Source organism: Lepidothrix coronata, unplaced genomic scaffold, assembly GCF_001604755.1.
Source record: "Lepidothrix coronata isolate B3197 unplaced genomic scaffold, Lepidothrix_coronata-1.0 Scaffold61, whole genome shotgun sequence".
Taxonomy (NCBI): domain Eukaryota; kingdom Metazoa; phylum Chordata; class Aves; order Passeriformes; family Pipridae; genus Lepidothrix; species Lepidothrix coronata.
The window spans coordinates 2,103,371-2,129,056 of NW_016690241.1; the positions used below are offsets into that span (position 1 = coordinate 2,103,371).

At 39.3% G+C, this 25,686-nt stretch overlaps 1 protein-coding gene across 2 annotated transcripts in view; it reads right to left on the reverse strand.

Annotated features, from left to right (window-relative positions):
* GALNT2 (polypeptide N-acetylgalactosaminyltransferase 2) overlaps positions 1-23,757 on the reverse strand; it is a 124,893-nt gene extending 101,136 nt beyond the window's left edge. Inside the window, exon 1 of one of the 2 annotated variants that reach the window (XR_001875243.1) lies at positions 23,593-23,757. Coding sequence is in view for 1 of the 2 variants with exons in the window: in XM_017817525.1 (XP_017673014.1) it covers positions 23,593-23,706 (114 nt within the window). In the remaining variant the exon portion in view is untranslated. The remainder of the gene's footprint in view (positions 1-23,592) is intronic. The other variant, XM_017817525.1, reaches the window with a different exon arrangement.
* Between the last annotated feature and the right edge of the window lie 1,929 nt (positions 23,758-25,686).

Consider the following 25,686-nt stretch of genomic DNA (forward strand, 5'->3'; position numbering starts at 1 on the left):
AAACCACTTTGAGAAAGCAGCAGATCTGTATGCGACTGGCTCTACTGATTGTTAACTGAAGACAAAGTGCAGTTCTGAAGCTGCAGAAACAAGATACAACCTCTCATGAAAAACTAATCTAATAGAATATTAGACAAAGAAAATGTTATTGATATGATTTTAAAAGCAAGCTGTTAAGGAACATTAGAAGCATTCATCCTCCCAGCAAGATGCTTTCTATGTCTAATAAAGGGCCATTAAAAGTTGCATTTAAATGACTGCTCACAAGTTGCAAGGTGTGGGGGGTTGTAGTAAAGCTTCAGAGGTCATATTAGCAGTGCCCATTTCCTGGGCAGTACACACAGCAGGGCCCATAGCCCAGTCAGAAGGCTGTTTATAATACAAACACTAGAAAACCCCCACATCCGGAACAGGCCCAGAGATTTTATATAGTCATCACAGAGGCATGCAGCAAACTGCACCTCTAAATCAATTTCAAGAACAATCAATACTCTTCTAACACACTAGGAAGGCTAGATAAGTAAAGTTTTATTTTAACAATTGGTTGTGAGTGTGCCTTATAGCAAAACTAAAAAGCCAGAACCAAGATCTGCTTCAGTACTAAAAATTATTTTTCTGTGGTCACTCTGCCATGAAATCAGTATAATCTCTATTTTCTGAGTCAACTAAAGAAGTATGATTGCAAGAAGTGCCAAGAATATTTTGCCTTATCTAAAATTATAACCCTATATATTCACAGCAAGTAAAGAAGTACTTAAAATCTGCAAGACTGTACGTGATACTTTTTTAAAAATTGTTATAGAAATACTATGAGATATTGACTGAATTTCCATAAAACTTCCTTGGAGTTTACAAGAAATAGAGGTGCATCTTCAACAATTTATATCTTAACTCTTGAAAACCTGTGCCAAGTTGACAAACAGAACATTAGAAAAGTGTACTGACAAGAGTGGTGTCAACTTTTACCCTCTACCCCTCTATAGACTCATTTCAGATATACAACTAGTTATGCCAGTTGGCATACCAAAAAGCAAGTCTTACAATCTAAAACGCTGAAGAGCATCATCAGAACTTCAACCTCTTCTAGATTAGTGTTTGAGGACATCTTTCAGATTCCTATAATTTCCATAGGTAGCTGTTTGCTACAATGAACTGCAATGTCGCCTTGCTAACTCACAACTAGGGAGCTCATTTGTGGCTGCTCCATATTTCAGCTTTGTGCAGCACAGATTTGTACGCTGCTTTGTGAAACCAAACTGAATTTTCTATCACTGGAATTCAATTACTCAGTAAGTACCCTGTAGAAAACACAACCCTTTGATATCCTGGACTTCAGCAAAAGAAGCATGGAAGTGACTGGCAGGTATAAGAACCACTATTCTTTTAGAAAGATGCACACAATAAGTACCACTATTTCAAGTCAGCTAATTCTACATCTTACTGTAGTTCAAGGAGGCCAATTACACTGTGATTCAGATTGTTTTCATTTTTGCTTAGACAGTCTCCAAGGGATATTTTTGTGTGTTAAAATATAGTCTTGAAGAAGAGAACCACAACTAGAATAGGAATTTGCACTTTCTAAAGTAGTTTTTTGTCAGCAAAAATCTAAAGCACTACAATTAGTCAACATTTAATTACCTCTGGCATGCAAGAAATGAAGATGTAATCAAGAATGATTAGAAAAATTGCCACTTCAAGTTGTGCAGCCTAATACTAGCAGTACCTTATAGAAACCTCAGGGTTCTAATTTCATAGAATCTAGCATTACAATTTAGTGCTAGGAATTTCTGAAGACACAAACAAATATCAAATAGAACAGGCCATACTTGTTTCTTCATGTAAATTTGTAAGGCTTATACTCATGCATGCCCTGATGGCTGATGAAAAAACATCCACATGAAGAAAAAAACATCATTGATGACATGCAAGGGCTACATTCAGGGAATTTGTTAGTCATTGAGGTATTTTAAAGATGTGTAGTTGTGATGGTGATGCTCAGGACATAGTTTTGTGGGAGATTTGGCAATGCTGGGTTAAAGGTTTGACTCAATGATCTTAAAGGTCTTTTCCAACCTAAACAATTTACAATTCTATGAAATTAAGCATTCAGTAAACAGATTACAGCTGGTTGAAAACATTAACAATGAAGTAATAGATGTGGCTCACACCAGCTGCATCCACAACAGTAATTCAGCATGCCGAAGGGAACAAACACACCAGCAAATATTTTACAAGTAAGCTGAGGTGAAGTTTTAGATTAACATTCAGGCTTATTTACATTTCCTAAAAAGTGATGATAAAGAACAGGTGTTTAGTCTACTCACTGTCACTTTAAAGGCACAAGATCAAAAATAATATGCTTAAATTCAGTCTATGATCTACCCTCTTTTTGCTAAGACCCATCTGCTCCTTCAGCTCTACAGTGCCCACTCCCTCTGCTCTGCCAACTATTTTCTCCTAAAGCAGAGCAACTGTTCCTACTGTGCTGTGTTGATACCCTTTGGTATATATCCTTTCATATTTTTTTCTTCTGCCCTTCTTCAATCCTAATGGGTTTTTTTGAACTTCTATCCTGCTCCCTTCCTCAATTCTGCTTTCCTTCCTCTTTCCTTTATGGGTTGCATAACAGCTGAGTCTATCAGACTCTCTAGTAAAGTACTCAGTAGTATTGCCCAGTAAATTATCTATTCCTGCTAAGTAAGTATTGATACACAGTAATTGAGATCTCATACACCTATTAATGTTAATAAGCTGATTAAAAGAGGGCTTCTGCAAAAGCCAAGTCTCACACCTGAGCTAGACTGCTTTTAGTTAGACTGACATTCTCAAGGTAAGCAGAAAATTGTTTCCTCATCACTACTGCTTTGCTTCTAAACAATGCACCGTCTTACCAGAATTTATAGACAAAAATAAAGGGCACTGGCTCAAAATTCTTTGAAAACACCCCAGGTGTTAGTGACACATACTGTAAGGCAAGCAAACTTTAGCAGTGTGGCAAGGTAGATACAGCCAATCACCACATTCTCTTGCATGTTGTCTAACAATCCAGTTATTACATGACAGGCCTCAAACACGTTTACGGGACCTCTACCAAGACTAGTAACTGGTTTATATCAATGGTTTATATCCTGTGAACTTCTATTTCCTCAAAGTGTGGCAGTGAACACACCTGTTTAGATTCTACACACACACTGATAATTACTGCTGTTTTATTCAGCAATCTACATGTTTTAACACATGATGATAGCATCTGCAACAAAAATGTATAAAATTGTTCGAGGTCCATGGTCATGCTATTAATGATACAAAAGCCTCTTATCCTCAGTCATAATTCCTGTGTTTAAGACAAGCTGGCACATTTTACTACACTGTAAATGTGCCTACAAACTATGGACTGGAATTGTTCACTCCCTTCCTTACTACCTTTCCACATTAAGTTATGCCATGAGTTTCTACTCACTTAAAGAGTTGAACAAGCAGAAAAATAAAAAATAATTGAGTTTTACAGTACTTTTATATGACAAAATGAAGGGAGGAGGCAGAAGAGTCAGGAATGAAGTTGAGCCTGAAAAGAAGGGAGGGGTGGAGAAAAATGGTTTTTGTTTTTGTTCTCATTTCTCACTATCCTAATCTGTTAACCAGCAATAAATTAATTTCCTTAAGTTGAATTTGTTTTGCCAATGACAGTAATTGTTCGGTGATCTTATCTCAAGTGTCCTTAACTCACAAACTATTCATTATATTTTCTCCCCATCCTAATGAAGACAGGGAGTGGAGTGATAGAGCAGCTTGGTAGGCACCCTGTGGCCAGTTAAGGTTAACCCACCACACTGAGCACAGATGAATGAAGTGCTATAGTCATACACTTGACTTGAAAACAAATAGCCAAACATTCTTCTTGCTTCCAGAGTCTCCTTTCTACCCTGTGCTGCTAAGTATTTTGTCTACAACACTGTCATACTCCCACCCCTCAAAGAAGACATCTTCATAGCTGCCTGAAAAAACATACTGTCATGCACAGCTGTCTGAGCAAGACACACTAGGAAAATTAGCTAAAGTCCAATACCAGACTTCCTTTTTAATTCAGTGACACTGCTCTTCACACTCATCTCCTTATGTTCTTCCTTCTCTACAGGAAAAGCCACAAAGATTTATAGCTAAAAATTTGCTAAAAAGAAACAAATTCAATCTACCTCAAATAGGAGAGGAAGGAGATTTAGGGGAATAACAATACTGGGGACTGGATAAGGGCACTCAAATGAAAAACTTCATTCAGACATATCACACACTGACAAATAACAGTTCTTACTGCTTAAAGGAGAACATTGAGTAAAGAGCAATTTAAATAAAGTCAAAACTCTCAGTCTCTTAAAAGTTGTCAAAAATTAAAAAGCTCTTCTAAAAAAAAGTAACAGTTAAAACTATGATAACCATTAATTTATTAAATATAGGAGCACCAATTCTGTGTTCAACACAAGAATTCCACTCCCCTCAATACATGCAGTTCCTGAGAAATTAAATCCCAAAACACAAAAAGGAAAACCTGCTTTTTCTCCTTTATAAAAAGCTTCCATGAAAGTTTGTGCAGAATTAGAAAGCTTTGGGGTTTGAAACATTTTTTCCAGAATGACTGCCTTTGGAGTCTGTGACAGCTTGAAAATCAAGTGTCCCATTTTCCAAAACTTCAAGACAAGGACCATTCCACCCATGGTCGGAGGCTAGCAGATGTGCATTCTACAGAAGTGGCCAATACTGAATTAGTCTATCGGTTATTACAGTGAATTGGGCATATTTAAAATCTGGCCCTTAACAAAATAATTATGTCAGTTTATTTACTTTCTGAAGAAATTGAGACCACTTATTCACTGATTTAACAGATAAGTGGCCACACAGTACTTCATAAGACTTGCTTCCTAATGGGAAAACAAGCTACTCAACAGTATAACGATACTACTACTATGGTAATGTGAAAGGAAGACTGCTTGAAAAACTTGACCTTTCCATTGGAAAACCACACTAGACTGACAAAAAACCCTTTAAGAGCAGTCATATGGTTAAAGGGAGCAATGGCAGACAAGAATTTCTGTATATTGCTGTTAAAAAAGCCAACAAATGGATTTCTTTTTTCTTACATCAGACAAATACTGGCTTCATCAAAGTACAACAGTATTGCTTACAGCCAAAAAAGTTAAAATTTTAAAATCCAGAAACCACTCTCATCTACTTATTATAATGTTTCAACTTCTGAATCTAGCTGTTGATATACAGCTTCAAAGGCTGAATTTGAGGGGGTTTCTGTATTGTGGTAATTTCTACCCATACATATGTGTTGATAATCGGCACCAATAGATCATATTTCTCTGCAGCTCACATACTGTACTCTTGTCATCAGTACCTGCTATGGACAAATGCCAGATGTGAAAAGCAGAAGTGTTAATTTTTATATCCCTCTCAGTAAATACTAAGTAAATGGGTTTGAAATCCAGTCCTTCAAGCCAAGCAATTGACAATGTCACAAAGGCAAGGCAAGTTTCAAGGAAAAATACTGAGGGCTGTATCTATTTCATGGAATGAATATGTTAGAATGCGCAGAACAAAGATGGTTGATTTTGTATGCAACAAGAATAAAGAAATAGCTACATCACCACTCTTCAAAAACAAATTTCCAAGCCTTTGGAGATATGCCATGCCACACAAACACAGACTCCAAGACTGCTACTAGAGCAGATTTCTTTGGAAAAAGAAAGCCCACAATGAAAACAAATCCAGATCTGGCAGAAACTGTTTTTCAAAATGTCCTTGTGAAGACATCTTTAAGTTAACCTTCATTCAAAAATTTGATTAAATTCATACCCAAGATCAGTTTGAAACATAAAATTGCCTGATGCAGCAAACTGAAGTACTACCATCCACCCTTCTACCACCCAACACATACAGTCTCACCCAGAAGAACTCGGATTTTTTTTATGACTGTTATATTCCTTGAGTTCTGGTTACCATCAGCATAGCATTGTGTCACACTTTCCCTCCAGCAGCAAAACGATTTTGTTAATTTATTTCTGAACTTCCCCCTTTCACACTGATTTGAGGATTCACCCTCACCAAGAGGGGGGAAAAATTATCCTTGTTTTATGGCAATGCTTTACGTAATTCCCTCCTCAGAGTGTACTAGTCTGTGCTGAGGGTCAAAAACATCAACAGTCAAAAACTCTGTTTTCTCTAAGTCAGTGCCTACACGTATGGCTTGCATCAGAAAAAGCACTACTGTGAAACAGGTAACTCCTACTGGCAGCTAAATCCTTTAAAACCTGGAACAACAAAATAGCATAACTTTGTAGGAAGATATTCAGAAAAAACTTCGTGAGAACAGGAACTACACAGCTACTTATTTGCAGCAGTCTAGTAGCAGCTGGAAGGGAGAAAGCAAAAAAGTCAGAGGGACAACATAGTTACCTGATGCAAAGAAAGCCAGTCAGCATAGGAGGAGAACCTACTCAGTGATCTTTATAAATTCAATCAAAGCTCCCTTTCTGGATCAGTGCCAACAATGTTTCTTGGTAGAGAAATGAACTAATCATCTGAACACAGAACTGAATGTTTTTCAGTAACATGTTGAAAATAAGCATTCATTTTAACTTTTACATTTGGTAGCCTCTGCACACTTCTGTAAAATGATTCAAAGAAAGCTTAGTAAACCTTTGCTGAATTTCAAGCATTGGCTACGCACCGAGATTTTTTTTTATAATGACAACTGTATGCAGAAGATGCTGCAGGCTCTGCAGAAGACTTTTTATATAGAACAACATGCTTCTACAAGGACTCTTGGGAGCTACTTGGTCTCCCAAAGGTTATCACTTTCTGTAACTGTCAAGGAAAATAATAGTGTAGATTAAGATTTCATTCCTCTTAGTTAACAATGAGGAGAACAAAAAGAGGAAAGAAAAAAAAAAGGACTGTCAAATTTTTAATTAAGCACACTTATGCATTAATCATGACCATATGGTCATGGTATTATGCCATAAAATAGTTCAGTAACGGTGCATTTCCTCCCACAGACAAAAATAAAGTAAAAATGACCTGACCACATGGATTTTACTCTACTTCTTCAGTCCTTTATAGAGTAAATTATTATAAAGTCCTATCCTTGTGACATTTCAGGTCAACATTTCTCTGGTTTGGAACACATGTTCAACTACAACTGTTTAACAACCCAAGATGTAGAAAATAAGGTGTTGGTCTGCAGCCCCATGTAGGAAACCAAAGGCTCCAACATGATTGTTGCTTCAAACTGCAACTGAGAATAAATGGTGATATGAAAGAAGGAATCACATATTTTGCTATTCTCAAATAGAAACAACTCCAGCATATTTAAGAAGTCTTAAATTGTAAACAGTACAACTGCAAAAATATCAGAAGCAGATTAAATTAGCCTTTATTTATAAGACATAATACTTTCCACTTGCACCCAATGCAAACAGTTTATAAAGTAAAATAGCATGCTTGCATCAAATGGTAAAAATATTTTGGAAAAATGGTGCTCATTATTTCTTGTTGGAATAGTAGAAAACTCCATTCCAATTTCTTTTACAGCAATATGACAAGACGAGTTTTGTTTTAAGAAACAAAGGTGGACAGAGAGGGATGCTGAACATGCAACACATTTAGAACTAGTGCATCTCTAAAAAGGCAGATGCAAAATAGAGCCTTGGCAAACGAACACTGCTGTGAAATAAAAAGCTTCTCCCAATGAACAGTCTAAGCCTACCACTGAAGTAGAGTTTGAAAACCATATTGCAAAAATAGCAAACGAGATAAAATTTGTAGATACCCAATCCCTTGAAAAAACTAAGTTGTCACTTTCACCTCTCTTTTATAATTACAGATCGCCTCTCAAGACACCTTCTGATCTATTTTGAAATATGCTGAAGTTGTACAACATTAAGATAGGCATTGACACCTCTATAGCCAGCGCCACTTACTAGCAGGAGCGATGGCCCAAGAAGAAAGGAAGACTAAAAAAACAAGTTCAATGCCAACTGTTCCGTACCAGAGAGAGGCACTGAATGCAGTGGGAGCCACAGGCATCCCGTGTTCACCAGGATCTAATTCACTACCTGTCAAAACTTACTGTGAGTTCTCAAACAGCCATCAATGCAAAAAAAGGATATGTATTCTAGCTTTATAGATAACCTAAACCCAGTATTTCAATAGCTGTAATCACAGTGATGGTTACAGAGTAAACTGTGCCTTCTCTAAAGAGATTTTCAATACCTTAGTTTTGCCACAGTTCAAGCTGTAACTTCACTTGTGGGTCCTCTCAGCCAGCTAAGTATTTCCAACAGTTTTTGAAGCATGATTTGTGGCTGCAGAAAACCCAGATTTTTACAGATTGCTGCAATTCGAAACCTTTTTTAAAATGTATCCATCAAAAATGGGTACAATCAAAATCAGCTGGCATCCTAGGATGACACACCATGACTACTATATTTTTTCTTAGTTTTGAACACCCATACACAACATAATTAATTTCTCTCTATATATGACATACTTTATAGCTGCCAAAAAAGACATCGTAGTACCACAACAAATGTGGATTCCGTTTCTAGAAGCCTCTTTCTTTGCTAATGCAAATCTGAAGGGAGCTGACAGTCTATGAAAAAACCCAATTGTTATCATTAAAATTCAGATGTGACTGAAAAAGAAATAAATCAGTCAAGTTGTCAAGAAGTGACTGAAAGGTCAACTAGAGGGATACAACAGCCCAAACAACAAAACAAACATGAAGAGAACTTTCCATTCATATTTGCTCTTAATGGGAAATAATTGCTTTCATCTGCAAATAAACTTGGTAAACAGGTATACTGAACAGCTCAATCTAAAACCACTTTGTTATTCTTAGCACAGAGACTATTCATTGTTTTGTAAAACTCAAAGCTAAGAGAATGTAATAGGATAATTAAAATTATATATTGTTACTACTAGTACAAATAAACATCAACCAAAAAAAACCCCAACTCTGCAGCATGGTATTCTCCCCAGATTTTCTTCACTTCAACTGGATTTGACTTTCATGCAGAGAGTAGATAATACAGGCAGCATTTTATACTAACAGTAAGATTAGTGAAAAATACATTTGTTCTCTTAGGGCTTGTGATGATTTTCTGAGATAGAAGATAGGGAAGTAAAAGGCTACACTTCTTTAAAATACCTTTTTTTGCTTTATGACCTGCAGCTTATCTTCAACCTGTTTCTTCCTTTTCTTACACAGAATGCTTTGTTGGCAACTGATGAAAATCATGTACAACCGATACTAAGCCTTTTAAAACAAAGTAGCAGCCTGCATAATTACCTTTCCCTTTCCTGTTGCAGAACACAAGTAAAATGTCGGTGTGTGCCAGACACTATTAAAATTACTCGATTCCTGCAGCCCTTCTTCCTCCACAGAAACACTGGACATGGGCATGAGAAACAGAAGCAGCCAGTTCCTAGTTTAAATTACTTATTGAAACAGAAACATTGAGCTTTTTTTCATATTCTGCCAGTACACAATCATTTAATGCTTAAATCTGACATCATAACATTTCTAGTTAGTGGAAAATAACCAAGTGTACATCTAACTTTCTCTTTTTAAGCTCCTGGTTAGACAGCAGATTTCCTAGGATGTATTCACCACATATTCTTTATTGCATGGCAGGAATACTGCTGTGTCAGTATCAGTAGCTTTCTATTCTTGCAGGGAAAAGAGAATATGCAATTTATGTACACAATTCAGTACTTTTTTTCAACTATGATATAAAGAACAAAGCAGCTAGAGATTCAAATACAAACTGAAGAGCACAGCACAGAAACTGGAGAAATAGAACTAATACAACTTTTGCTGTACATATTCAGTCCCCAAAGGAGTAAGAGGGCAGAGTACGTTACAAGTCACCTCTATTATTTGAAGGACTATAAGAGCCTCATTAGCCACCAGAGTGCTTGTAACAAATGTGGATAGAGCCTTCCTAAATCTTCGTTCACGAAGCCTAGCCATGAGTATGAGATGATAAGAGCTAGAACTGCTCTTCCAGAAAAACAGGCAAAATCAAGTTAACAGCTGAAAAACTACCTGGTGCTATATGTGAGATAGATTAGGCTAGGCTAAAGTATTTAGGGAATTAAAGTTAACGTGGACAAATTAAGACCACACATTTATGCATGCTAGCACTCAAAGGAATAGTAGAAATACAGCCCATACCATATTATGCTCCTATTTAAAGAGTATAATTGGGTCAATTCCCATCTCAACAGTAGTTCTATCCATGCTAATATCATTGCAGTAACTGTCAAGCACTGCTGTTCACTGGCAGAGCTTGGAAAGCTTTGTTTTCTCCCTTCCAACTCAGAATATTCTGTGATTCTGTGGAAGAAAAGAATGAAGTGCCTGGTCATTGAACTAGGGGCAAATAACAGCATTTAGGCATGCAATAACCACTGTAACTTCCAAAACTAGAAGGGAAGAGAGTACTTGCACTTCCTATCATTCCATTGCCATTTTCTTCACTATTTGTATAATGGTAAAAAGCCATTCAAATTCAGGGGAAAAAAATTACTATACAATTATTGTCTTAAACTGATAAGCCTGAAAAAGAAGCCTAAACCATGTCCCAAGAAAGCAAACATGCTGGCATCCCAGCTGCTACAGCCTACTGCCAGTAAGAGCATGAGAACAGTCTAAATGAAAACATCCTGCAGTTGCCAGAACAGCAACTGACGTACTTCCAAAAACTCTCCCACTGGAGACTTTCTTCCTTCAGTTGACAAAACAATTCAGTGCTAGAAAGGGGGTATCTGCAAGCCCTAGCTGATCACAGAGCTTTTTAATCATACTAATAAGATGCTTATGTAAAAGTATGTTTTCCAGACTGATCATTTAACTCCCTCTCTATCACCTTCCTCTGGGAAAGGGAGTGCATTGCTTTAGTCTACAGAAGACAAAAGGAGACGAATGTCTTCAACTCACTTGAAACTGCAGATATCAAGCTGTGTTACTGCAAAGTTCATATATCTAAGCAAAAAGATTTTCTCAAATATTGTAGGAGAAACAGCAGCAAACTATCAGTATCAATGAGATACTGATTTTTTCGTTTTAAACGACAAAAAAAAACAACACCAAGAACAAAAATCACACACCCATTTCGCCAAAACAAGTTCTACATCTATCCTCACCTGTATAATAAAATAGAATCTCTACCTAAAAACCTGCCTTACCTAATTATGTTTAAAAAAAAAATCCACCATGTGCCAGGACGTTCTGACAAAGCATTATGACAGTACAAGAGCAAAGCAACACAGTCATATAGCTAAGGGGAATTAGGGATAAACTCAAAATAAGATGGTATATAAGACTCAAACAAAAAAGTATTAATAATCGAAACAAACTACAGACACTCGTTTTGCATACGGAAACAAGTGCTTCAAGTCTAAAACTCCAGTAAGTTCAGCGCTTCTATGGACTATTTTAATAGAAATTGGCATTTTACATACAGCAGTTTTCCATAAGCTCTACCAGTCACATCTTTTTTAAAAGATGGCATGGATGACTATCAAGGACATGCATCCGCTAACATCCAGCACCTCGTTTATTCAATATTATGAACTGCCTTCATCACAAACTGGGTGCACTAAACCCAATGTTTTTCATGTAGGTTTTAAAGTCTTCACAAGATTCTACCAAATCACTCCAGTAAAATTCCCCTAAAAAAAAAAAAATCTTCAAAGCAATTTACAATTGAAAAAGGAATCAGTTCAGGCATAGTAATCCATTTCAAGGAATTAACATCTAAACTACTCCTAAACTCCAAGACTCATTGAACAACTTCCCTAACCTGCCTTTTTTTTGGTTGTTGTTTAAATACACCAAGAACATTTCTCCAAGTTTTAAAAAAATCATTGCAGGATACATAACATTCAGGAAGTAGAAGAAAGTTTTTACATCAATTTTCTTCCATATTTTCCAGATCTGTCACTGGAAATTTATCACAGAAATTGAGATAACATCATGACATGACAGGCACAATCACAATTAATTTGAACAAATGCCATGACATTTCCAAACCATTGCCTGCATCTGAGCTGTAGCTGCTCTTGGAAATAAACATTAGAATATCACAATTCTAAACCAAACTGAACATATGTGAACTGGAGGTTTCAGAAGTGGTCAACACCAACCACACTAAGATTAGACACTAGATGTGGTTCACTGCTTAGCCTGGCTATTGTGGCAGATCCAGCACACATTCTAGTAAGCTTAGCAAGCAGCATAAGGTCCCATCACACTTCAGTGCTGAAGACTGAAAACCTTGAGCTATCCCATCCATACAATGTATAATTTGGGATATTATAATTTCTTTAAATCCATTCAATTACTGAGATTTAATCCATAAAACCCAATAATCTAATATAATTTGCTGAGATACAGAAAAAGTTTGGGTTTTAGCAAAATGCCACACCAAGAGATAATCACATGAGAACTTCTACTATATGACCACAGCTAACATTCACACAGAGATACCTAAATCCTACTAGGAATAAACCCCTTTTCTAATTCCATAGTGTAGAAATAACCTGTTATGACCATTCAATCTTTGGCACTTTAGAACCGTGACTCTAAACAGTGCTATAATGCAAACTACATTCAAAAGTGTCCTGAACAAGTGGTCTTTTCACCTGACTTTCCAATACTGTTGAACAGTGTTTACAACAGCCAAGTTTATCAAGAAAAAGATTTCTTATACAGAGACAACCTAGCAAACATACTATCTGAAATCATCAAAAGTATTTTCTACATGCTTAGCTAAAAAAAAAGAAAAATCACGACCAAACTTGAAACATTTGCAAACTTTAGGGAATAATAATGACACTGAAAAAAAAAATTTGGAAAGTCACACTCCAGGACAATCCATGTGTATAAAATCAGGTTTTGCCTAAGTTTCTGGCTCCTGCAATTGCAAGCACATGAAAAAGCATTAGATGATTGCAGGTTGATTTTAACATCTTGGTTTTCTCACTATTGTTCCCAGGATGCAAGAAGTATTTTTCCTAGAACACCACTATGATCTGCATTAGTTATCTCAGTAGGTAAGTGAAATGGATTTTTAAGCAAATAGCTTTTGCTTTGTATAAAGACAGGTATTTTAGATCTAGGCTAACACAAACATAAAAATCAATCTCTTGCTTATTTTTGCTAGAAAATATTCAGATATTATTGGGAATAACAGAAAAATTGTACCTTAACAAGGCATAGTACGTTTTTACCAAGTCTCTCACAAACCTGGCAGTCACTGTGGAGAAGTCCTTCAAAAATTTTTTCACCTCTGATCAGTGTAAGCTAAAGCATCTCTAACTCTTGTGATACCAGTTCAACCTTTCAACTAAGAATCTATCAGGCTAAACAACACTTGCAGTTATGCCGCTATAAAGAAAAAAAGCTTCCTCGAAAAAGTGCCTTCAGACACACTTTCTGCTGTACAGAGAAGTCAAGTTTCTCCAGTTTTTGCGCTTTAAGTATGAAACCTAAGGATGCAAAGAGATGCTGATACTTGCTAGCCTACTGCCCACTACTTTTTGTTGAAATACTTCTTTCAGACTCCAAATGCCTTTTTATTTAACTATCAAGACCTGCAAGTCCTTAAGATATAGTAATTAACAGAAAGCATACAGCTTAGCATATGGGGTGGGGACATGGTCTTTGATCAACATCTATCAATTTAAGAGGTAATAAGAATGGTTCTTTGAAGAGCACCAAGTGAGAGTCAAGCCCCAACTTTCTTACTGGGCCCTGAGGGCACCTGCTACAATTACTGTTCACCCACAGTACTTACAGAGAACACTGAAAGAGTTACATGCTGTGTCAGTGGAACAAAAAAAGAACATTTCCTTAATTAAACCTTTAAAAAGTATTCACTAACATAGTGCTTATGGGTTATAACTATTCCACATGGTAGAACAGTCGGTTCAACATCTGTGGAGGTTAAATGACATAGCACAACTTCATTTCAGTGGCTATTGGCAAAGGAACACATTGTGTTGTGAGATCACTAAAGAACAGCCCCTGTTTGCTCCACATAGATAGTGCAGGAGAAAGTGAGAAGGCTGCTGTTGATGGATGGTCTGCTACAGTAACCAGAAGAACTTTCACATTCCACTGTAGCAGGAGACAAGCAACCAGCCCTAACAAGAACTTATTACACTGTCTGGACAACATACACAAAGCTAATTTTGCAACACACTCCAGCAGATAGATACTGCAATTCCATCACCCCTGTTCTCTTGGTAGGCACACCTACCACAGCACTGGTTTTGTGATAGGGATGTTTCCCAACAGTTAACAATGCAACCTATAATATGTATAGAGGCTGCTCACCATTACTCAGGAGCAGTTCACTACCAAATGAAGTAATTTATGAGAAGAAAACTTTCCTTTTCGTTACCAAGGTCTTAAGAGAACCAAAGTGTACTTGAGTGAACAGACTTTTCCATTTCACTTAAGAGAAGCAAGAAAAAGAAAAGCCAAGCTATTTAAAAACCTTAATATTTCATGTCACTGAAGCGTATATCCATATATACGCACAATCATACTTATTGACCATCCATAAACCAACAGGCCAGCTAGAGAAAATTTATTTTAGTAACCAAAACAAATTTCAGCTATGCTTATTATCTCCAGGGTGGCTAAACATTTGGAACTTAATACAAGGAGAAAACATTTTCTTCTCATCAAGTCATAGCGCTTTGAGAATTTGTACACAATAGCATTAGTTTGGTGCCAATTTTTTGCATAGTCTTTCCTTGGCTAAAGTTCTTTTGTTCAAGCAGACCTGTTACTCAGTACAGGCAGTCTACTGCATTTTGATAATGCTTGAACTCAGCAGAACCTCTAGTTATGCTCTGCTTCCCTTAATAAAGTGCCCAGGTTCTATGACAATTTTACAACTTCAGAAAAGTTATTAACAACTGAACTTGCAACTTTTGCAATAGGCTCTTTTTTTCCATACAAGACCATAGTTATAAAGAAGACAAATCCAAGTTACTGCCTTTGATGTTCACTACACAGCAATTTCAGGGATATATGGAATGCTCTAAAATTCAAACTTGCTGTTCTTTTACTATCTTGTTCCTTTCCCATTTGAATTTCATAAGCAAAGCTCAAAACTAACATCTGTCCACATAGTCCCTTTACACTAATGTGCTCCTGTCACTGGATGGAGCTATTTGAACAAGCATATTTTAACTTGTTTAAATGACAATAAAGGTACTCTGAACAATTAACAACACCAGTGTATAAAAAAGGGATAGTAGGAAAAATAAAACAGTTTAGACAGATGAAAAGTCAATTAGGGAAAAAAAAGCATTGACAGTACTTTGCACAGGCGACACCGGAAGGCTGTCATATTAACAAGTTACTTTGTTTCTGCAAAAGAACAACAACTCTTAACACAAGGTGATATGCACCAAGAAAAACACACGAACAAACAAGAAAATAATAAAATGCCTACCTTAAAGCCAAACAGAAGTTTAAAATACACTGCATTCCAACAGGGGATACAGCAGTCACAGTTTACAGAAAGAAAATAGATGCTGATTTTTTTCACTTTCTTGATCATTAATGACTGCCACATGACAATAAATATTCCAGGACTGATTAATTCATGATAGGACTACATGGCAAATGAACACTTAAGAGAATGATAAGTAAACATTTACTTAGCATATGTCAGTAACTTATTGGTTTCATAAAATAATTCATTCAATGGGAGATCTCATCACAGTCTACAACTTCCTCATGAGGGGAAGAGGAGGAGCAGGCACTGATCTCTTCTCTGTGGTGACCAGTGACAGGACCCAAGGGAATGGCCTGAAGTTGTATCAGGGGAGGTTTAGGTTGGATATTAGAAAAAGGTTCTTCACCCAGAGGGTGGTTGGGCACTGGAACAGGCTCCCCAGGGAAGTGGTCATAGCACCAAGCCTGACAGAGTTCAAGAAGCATTTGGATGACACTGTCAGGCACATGGTGTGACTCTTGGGTATGGTCCTGGGCAGAGCCAGGAGTTGGACTCAATGATCCTTGTGAGTCCCTTCCAACTTGGCATATTCTATGGTTCACCAGATAATGGAGGGAAAGTAAAAAAAACACCACCCATTTAAGTATCTTCACTTCCACTTAGCAGGAAAGGTTCACCATTCGAAGCTTTCTGTGAAAGAACCTTATGGACTTAGAGGGAATATTAAGTGGTTCCGCTTCTGGTTATATAGACTCTCTTACGCCATGACGTCAAAGTCCCAAACACATAAACCAAACATTTTTATGTGAACATTTAACTTTTTTTATCTTCTTCCCTCCTCAGCGCAGCCCTTATTCCTTTGAAAGCTTACATGAAAGGGAAAAGCAGCAGAGGAGACTCTACATATTTCAAAACAAACAGCATGAAAGACTACACCCAGGTTTTAAAATTTATACAGCTTAAGATACCACCACTTTGCATTACATGATGGCAATAAAACAACCTGCTAAGCATTTCCTTCTGTAACACCCACACTGATATTCCATTTCCACACTACCCTGATATATTTGGGCAATGACATTTAGACCCATATTCCTGAAAACATTGCAAATGCCTCACTGCTTCCTGCAGATTCATTTTTAGAATTCAAATGTATTGCCAAAACATGGCATTGCCAACGCATTAGCAATACACATCTTCTCCTAAGTCCTAATAAAAATCACATTTAGTAACAATTTTACCCATGGCCAGGGAGTTGAAAAACTGTACACCAGCTGGCTTGACTGGTATTGACTTGTACCACTACAGCTTAGCTACTATAAAGCAGAGGTTATTTAAGAAAACTAAGTGGATCAAATCAACTCAAACAAATCATTTGCACTGACTTCATTTTAGCAGCTTACATTTTTCACCTGAGCTTCACGGGATCAACTGTGTCCCAATGTTTTCTTTTCAAACAGATTTAACTTAACCAAAAGTACTGTATATCAAATTATTTATAAATTATAGGTAGCCCACCAAAAGCCAAGCAAAACCATTTTCTAGGCTATCTGATGGAATTATTTTTAAACAGCTTCTATGCATGCAACAAGGATACCCAGTACCAGTACAAAAGTCTCTCTTCTATTTTGAAGTAGAGTATCATTGTGAGCAGCTTTCCAGCAGACAATATCACATCTCTCATCTGACATACCATCATTTTAACCAAACAGTATCAGATATACACAAGCACTTGGACACCTAGAACACTGAGAAATGGAAAAGGACAGGCAAGACAAAAGAGGATAAAAGAATCAGATTTCTAAGGAAAAAATATAGAATGATCATGTAATCCTGAAGAATAAGAATGAAGCTAAGATATGTTTAAATGTTTTATATTTTTTTCTAGGTTGGTCTAAAGACCAAGTGAGAACAATTTCATTTCAGTAATTACCACTAAGATGGATTTTTAATATTTTTTACTTCACATGAAGTCCTATTATGCCTTTTCTAAATTGGAAAACAGTGCTATTATATTACTTTTCATGTTGTATTTTGGGAAGTATCTATAACACACGGAAAGAATGACTGGCATTTATTTGCAATACACCTCAAATCACAAGATGGACAAGACAGAACAGGTAAGGCACACGCACAATTAATTAGTGAACTACCTAATTTTTAAACTGTATCTGTTAAAGGACATCACTACAACTTGCAACCTTTGTACACAGAGATCACAGCAGCAATGGAATAACACTGAGAAACACAGCAAACTACTACAAAATCCACACAAAAGGGAAAAATTATGGGAAAAACTGATTAACTACCCCACTCTGAATGAAACTACTGAAGAAGTCATTCTTTTTCCCCAGCCCCTTTTGTCTACAGCCCTGCTCTACTCCTCCATTTAGGAAACAAACAGCTAACAGTAATCCAAGAGCAATAGCATCTGTTTCAAAGTTAGAGTCATCAGTTTCTAACCTGGCAGGATGCAGGAGACAACACAAGTCTTCTAGCAAAGAACTAATTTCTCAATGTCCCGACACACCAACATGTAAAAAAAAAAATCCCTCACTGAAGCATTTCAAAAAGGAAGGTAAGAAAAGAGAATAGCCATATACAACCACAGACATAAACAGACTGCACAAAATTTGCATACAACTGTCTTTTCATAGCACTCAAAGTTTTATGAAGTAATCCATAAAAATAAGTGACTGAATTGCCAAGACAGTAAATTTGTTAAGTGACATATGTTAGATTAAGAAAATATACATGTATGACATTTTTACATTCTAGTGAGAGAATGACAGATTTAATACTGAAGTGCCTGGGCATTTAATCTCTTTCCCATTTACTACAGAATCGTATAAAATAAAGATCTATTAAGAGAAACTGCTACCTGTTATAGGGAGGAACATCCTTTCTTGTCTCCTTGCACCTTCTAGGAAGTAAATGCCAAAGGACACATGATATTTTGACTTTTTTAACCTCTGATATCTTCACTTGTCTAAAGGTCAATGTATTATAAATCACATCTACTGTCACATCACATAAGGGACTTAAGTTACATTTAAAAATGATGCAGCAAAGTAAACTTAATATTTAAAAATTAAAACAGGCAATGCCTTCCTCAGATGAAAGAAGCCAACAGAATTGGAGAGGTTACTTATAACCCCCTTGAAAAAAGCTCTACTTCCCATACTGAGAGAGACACTCAAGTTGCACTCCACAATTTCATTCTCTGACAGAAACAGATTAATGAATCTAAAGTTAAGATGTATTTCCTCTCCTCCTTACTTAAACCTTCAAAAATAAACTTAGGTACACTAACACTCTAGTTTAAGTAGAAAGAGAGCAAGAGCTCTATACATTATGTATAATGGCAATAAGAGCCTCATTTAATAGTAACTGAAATAGTACAGGGGTTCAAAAAAAAAGGGGGGGGGAAGAAAGATTTGTGTATGCTGAATGGAGTTTTTCTAAAGTTTTATCTTTATAGAACAAGAACTCACAAGACTTGCTTCTTTTTTCCCTACTTTACTCAAAGTGATTGACTGACATACTTGAGACAAAGCATCACCTTTTACCTTTGGCTTTATTTCACCTCAGCTAGCTCCACAGTACAGTCACCTATCAAAAGTCTGCTTCAAGATAAAGAAAAAGGTCTAAACAAACAAAACCAGAATATGGAAAGAAAAACCAGCACTAGGTACAGGGTATTAACCAGTTCCACAGGAAAAGCCTGCCTCCTTGTGGCTCAACTAGCCATAAATTAGATTTCTCCAATTCGCTCCATTACACCCAGTAAATCCGGTGAGCCAAGAAAGTAACAGGCTTTTAGTTGATGAAACAAGAAAGACGTTTCTAATTTTAGGAAGTATTGGTGAAAGCTATCCAGCACTTATTACCGAAATATTGTTTTTAGCCTCCTCCTCTAGATAGGGTGGGAGGTGACAAGAGGTTCAACTTAAAAACAGCTGACATTCTTTACATGGCAACAAACACAAAAGCTTGTCAGGACTCTGGTACTTAAATCCAGAAGGCTCCTAACCTTGATTCAGATGTGGCTTAACCCAGCAGGCCTCTCTTGATGCCTCAGCTTTCAATGGTAAATCCCCATTCTGCCTACAGGTCTCCTTCTGAGAAGGCCTCAGAGGATTTCACTCTTGGCAGCAGGAAAGCATTTGGCATTTTCAACAAGACGCAGACATTCCTCTGTCCAGCCTGAAGGGCTCAATTACATGGGGCTACTTTCTTAATGCCCAGAAGAGTGAGTTCTTTAGAAACCAGCTGGGGGGTTTGGCTGGGTTTGGTGTGGGTTTTGGTTTTTCTTTTTTACGTTTCTTTTTTATTTTAATTCAGTCACTCTATTGTGCAAGAGCTTAGTGGTTCAAGAACTCAAAATCCGTGTGACAATACACAAATTCAAATTCACACCAGTCTTAGGAGGGGATCACACCATCAGGATGACTTTGGCTTTCTAACCATCTTGCAGAAGTTGCTCCATTTTCATGCAAGTCTGAGGCAGAGAGCATGAACCATTTCTGCTATAGGTTAGGAAATTTATCCATGAAAAGAAGGGAGCTTCCAGTCTCCACTACAAAGGCTTTTTAATATAAAACACATTAAGTGAACACAAAAGTAGCCCACACTTTTTTCAGTCTCCTAACTGTTGGGCTTGCTCTCTTCTATGTCGCACCATCTGTATAAGAACTATTTCTCTAACCTTTAGACATGTGAATCAGACTCACTCTTTCCAATCTACAACCCAGTGACCCAGTTGGAAAAGGAGTGAACTGAACATGGCTCTCTCATGTTTACAATAATTTTACTGGAGATTCACTGGAGAAGGGAGAAAAAAAAAAAAAGACATTTCTGTGCCCTTCAAGCACATTTGGAACGACAGGCTGTGATTCTACCCTTTTCTTCTTCTCAAGAAGAAATGGAAAGAGTGAAAAAAAAAAAGCCTGTCACACCCTAAATTCCTGGCGTGGAAGATATCACCTCTTTCTACTACAGTTTTTACACCTGGGTACAGAATGAGCATTGCACCTTCATCCTTTTTTTTGTTATTATTATTTAAACATTTACCAACGACACAGGTTCTTCCCTGTGTGTTTTAGACCCTTTCATGCCTGCTCAGCTCCTACCAGGTCAAAGCATGGCACACAGAGTTGAGGACTTTGCCACTGTTGACAGGGGCTAAAAACTTTATCAAGGCTGTACCACACAATGCAACATCCAAATAGCTTCACAGATCTCATTAGAAAGGTTATAAATGGAGAACCAAAATAAGCAGAAGCTTAGATTAACTCTGACACTACTCTAACAAGAAAAGCAAAAGGAAAAAAAAAATCACTCCTTTCTCTTACTCAGGTACAATCCTGGCAAAGGGCAAACACCTTCAACTCTACTGAAGAAAAAGGGAATTGGTGGTGTTCAACACACCACAGGACTCAGTGCCATATCAAACAAGTCCAGTATGTCTGGATAACACACTAGGTCTGTGTATCAGAAAAAAAAAAGATCATCCTTATGAAAAAACACATTCTGTTTGTATAACTAGATCTGTAATTAACATGTAAATTACTTACTCGCACAAATGAAGAACTATCCCCTCCTGGCTTTTGTAATTTTATAGACTGAACACGGGAGAGACTTCAATTTATTAAAAGTTATGTTCTTCTGTAAGCAATTTCTGTTTCCATTATACTGAAATACTGGGCAAGTAATAAGGACTACATGAAGTCATACATATCAAGAAATTTACAACAGCAGGGTTTCTGCTCATAAGTTTAAGACAGTTTGTGTTTTTTGCTTTACACCAGTGTCTGACACTAAGTTAATAAGTCTTTTATTCTGATTCAAAAGCTATTACATTACACACATCATCTTCTACATACACTTGCTAACCTGTGCTGAAGCCCAGGATTAAATTTTACGCTTCACTGACAGAAAATAGAATCCTAAATCACCAATCCACATATAATAGTTAATTTCCCCACTTGTTACTTGTGGCCACAGTACCTATTTTCTTCGTTACCACAGTCTCAAACTTTCTCATTTTTGAACTGAACACTGAGCTTCAGCTCAGGTCTACAAAATCTCATTTTCTTTAAATTACCTTCACCAAACTTTACCAGTTACCCAGACCAGTAAGGTTTACTAAATTTTGTGCAGAATGATACCAAATTACACTACCAAAGCAAGTATCAGGATCATTAATCTCTTAAAACTATAATAAAAACTGTTACTAATATCAATAATAAACAGCAACAGGTTCTAGTAGATTAAGTACCAGACTCTTAGACAGAAAAACCGGCTTCTTTCCTATTTAATTCTCATCAAGTCTTCTAGGTGACCTTGGGCAAATCACTACCCCCACACTGCAGTTTCCCCAGCAGTAAAAATGAATTGAACAGAATTGCAAATTTGTCTGGAAACTCCAAATGAAACAGACCATAAGAGTTAAAAATATATTTCCCTATCTACAGACACATTTGCCTTGATAGCTTTTCTTTATCCCATTATACATCAGCAGCAGCATAAGATTGCTTTTACTTTCTTAATACACTCTAGTCGTTCTTCAAGAACAGCTTTAGGCTACTGCCTTACTTTTTATCACATGCTTGATCTATTTCTGCTACTGTATCTACTTCGAAGGACCAAGAGCTTGTAGCTGGCAATACATACTTAACACTTACTTTAATATATTACATCAAAAGTTGCTGTTGAACTCATTCCTAAGCTACAGAGAGAATAAAAAACAGGACACATCAGAACAGAGAGCCAATTATCAGCAAGCAGTGACTCATTATCTAGACCCTTGCTCACGCAAGTAACCATCCAAGTATTTGCTTCCATGATCTGCCACAGGAACATCAGCTGGCTTTTAGAGGGAATACATACACTGATGAACTGAACTGCATCAAAGCAACAGGAAAATATTTCTCTTTTTATGCAGAGCCAGACTTAAGAAACACTACTTTTCATTTAACAGAAGACAGCCATTATATTAGTGAATAACACCATTTGACTGTGGCACACTTTGTTCACTTGCCCTCTTCCCATTTCCTTTTTTTTTTTTTTGCAAAAAATGACAGAATTATGAGATGCTTTTTCACCTTTTCTACTCCAAAACAGAAGGTTTAAACAATAGTTTCTAAAAGCTCTTCGATTTGCTAATCTTGGGGGGAAGCCCACTAAAGAAAAAAGTACTTATTTTTCTAAGCAAAGATAGTGGATGAAGTCGCCACTTCCCACATCACACTACAACAACTTGTTTTGATTGACACAAACGTGAACTATGACGTGCCCAACTTCCAGCTGTGCTCCTGATCAATGAATTACTACAACACATTCAAAAGTCTACTTAACAACTTGGTGGCCAGAACAACGAAAAATTAATCCTCCACCGTCCACAGGCAACTTCTTGAATATTAGTAACTGAGCTGTTACAAGACGAAGAAAGAGACAGACCTTCCATGCCACAGCCATGAAACGTGACAAATCCAGCTATTTCCCAGAATATTGCAAAACCGGTCAGAAAACGGTATCTTTAAGGCACAGCGCTAAGGAGAAACGAAACAGCTGTGCATCTAAAGGGAAAATGCGTTTGCAGCTCGGATCCTCGGCGTGTTCTCCAGGTGGGAACACGAGCTCGAACGACTCCGGCGGGGGAAAGAAGGAAGGAAGGGGCAGACGGGGAGCGGAGACAGGCGGGGCCCCCCCGCCCTTCCCTCCCACACCAACTTCCCCCGTTCCCGGGACGTGGCCGGCCGCAGTTGGATAGGGAGCGACGTGACGGGGCTGAAACCGGTCTGAAGTCCACAAAGAAGCCATCTCCCTCCGGGAAGAGGGCTGGGAAAGGGCGGGCGGGAAGGGGGAAGGAGCAGCCCGGGGGAGTTTCACGCCGCCTGAAAGCGAGCGGCGGCGAGGAGACCCCCCCCCACCCGCCGCCCCTGCTCCACTGCCCCTCGAGCACCGGGCAGCGCTGCCCCCGCCCGGCCCGAGCCGCCCCGCCGCCGGGGCACGGAGCGGGCGCACCTTCCCCGGGATGAGCTCTCACCTTCCTGCCGCCGCCGCCGGCCAGCGCGGCGCTGCCGCCCGAGTACATGTAGTAGGCGATGCCCAGCACCCAGAGGAAGGCGAAACAGAGCAGCAGCCGAGACCTGCGCCGCATCCTCCCTCCCGCGCCGCCGCCAGGCCACCAGGAAACGGCCGCCAGCAGCCGCCGCCTCCGCTCCTGCCGCTGCTGCCGCCGCCGCGCAGGGTCAGGGGGCAGAGGGCGAACGCCCGCCCCCCGACCAATCCCGCGCCGCCCGGCCCCGCGGGGGGCGGGCCGGCCCCGCCGCCGTCGCCATGGTTGCAGCACGCCGCGCCGCCGCCTCCGCCCCGCCCGGAACGGGGGCCGCGCGCCCCCCGCGGCGGCTGCGGGGCGGGCACCGGCACGGCCCGCACCGGCCCCGCGCCGCCCGCCCCTCCCGCCGCCGGCCACCCCCGGGCACCCCCTGCCTGAACCGGCCCGTGGCGTGGGAGCCGCGCCTCGCGGGCAGCGGGCGGGCGGCGGGGGAGCGACCGCTCCCCGCCCTAAGGCGGCGGGACACCGTGGTACAGCACTGATGTGTGGGTCCCTCCTCTTCGGAGTTGTCGCGCTCCCTCCCCGCTCATGTCGAATGGTTATTAAAAAGAGACTCCCAGTACCACGGAAATTCCAGACTGGCCCCGTCCCACTGCCTCCCACCCCATACCCGCCCCAGCCTGCAGTGCCCGCGGAGCTGGGCACGGGCAGTGCCGCAGCCGCGCCTCTGACAGGACGGGTGTTCCGGGCCCGCAGCGTTTGGTAGTGTCTGTGCCCTCGTTCAATTCAGCCTCCGAGCACCGTAGTACAGCGCTGGTGTGTGGATCTCGCCCCTTTGGAGTTGTCTCACTCCCTCCCCACTAATACTGGCTATTGAATACATAGAGGCTCCCAGGTCCACAAAAACTCCAGACTGGCCACGAGTTGTATCTCAGTCTCTCAAACGGTAAACATGCTTTATGAAGATGTTGTCCCTGAAGTCACTTTGGGGCAGCTAGTGAGGCAGGTGTCCATTACACCTCAAGGGGCAGAACGCAGAGTCATGTCAGGGGATGTCCACTGCCCTCTGCATGACAGGAATCTGCATCTCATTCGAAAAGTCTCTACCTTATGATATTCAAGAGATTCTTCCATGGCCTCATGGGACACATCAAGGTGCTGACAACCCCACTATCCCACAGAGGTCATGTACCTGCTCCACTTCTGAGGTCACCACTACAGTAGTGCTCAGTCTGGAAGCATGGCCACTCCCTATGCAGGCCTAAAGGGAGCTCTGTGGGACCCTGCCTGGATCTTCCCAGGAGGTTGACACAGGTAGTGCTCCACGCCAGTCTGTTGATATGGGGTAAAATTGATATCTGGTAAAATTACCTTAATTTCTACATACCCAGCTCCACCCTTGAACACCCCAGGACAGACACTACAGCACTGCTAGTTCTCACTGTGGTTCACTGAATTGTGTGTGCACAGCTCATGCTGATGTTTTTCCACACCAGTGAGTATCCTGTTGTTCAGCATTTGCTGCTATCTCATCCCACTGTGAGATATCAAGAAATGAGAACACAAAAATGAGGCACGTTCCCTAACAATCAAAAAGCCCTTCTATTCCAGAAGCATTATATCCAGTCCAAGGAGAATATTCCTTATTTTGAAATGTTTCAAGGGTTTTTCTATCATGTTACCTTGCTTTATCAGTAGGCTGTTTTGCTGCCTCATATTCTGACTGTACCCCACATTTCCGTCCTCCTTCTGTCTGTATTGATGTCAGACCTCTGCCAGTCCAGCCACACTAGTGGCTACAGAGCCTCTGTAGCATACTGCTCACCAAGCTGTATCAGGATGTGGCCGGGGGGTCTGGCATAAATTCTGTTGCATAAGCAGGAAAAGATCCAACAGCCAAAAGAAATGACATCAAAAGTTCACCTGCTCAACAAGCACAGTCAGTCCACTGACAGTCTCATCAAGAAGGTGATTTGTGTCAGTGTTGGCACTGCCTGGGCAAAAGTTGTCTGGCATGCAAAGATTTCAGTGAATGACTGCATACCTTTCCACCTGCCAGAGCACTGATGGAGAGATAGCAGG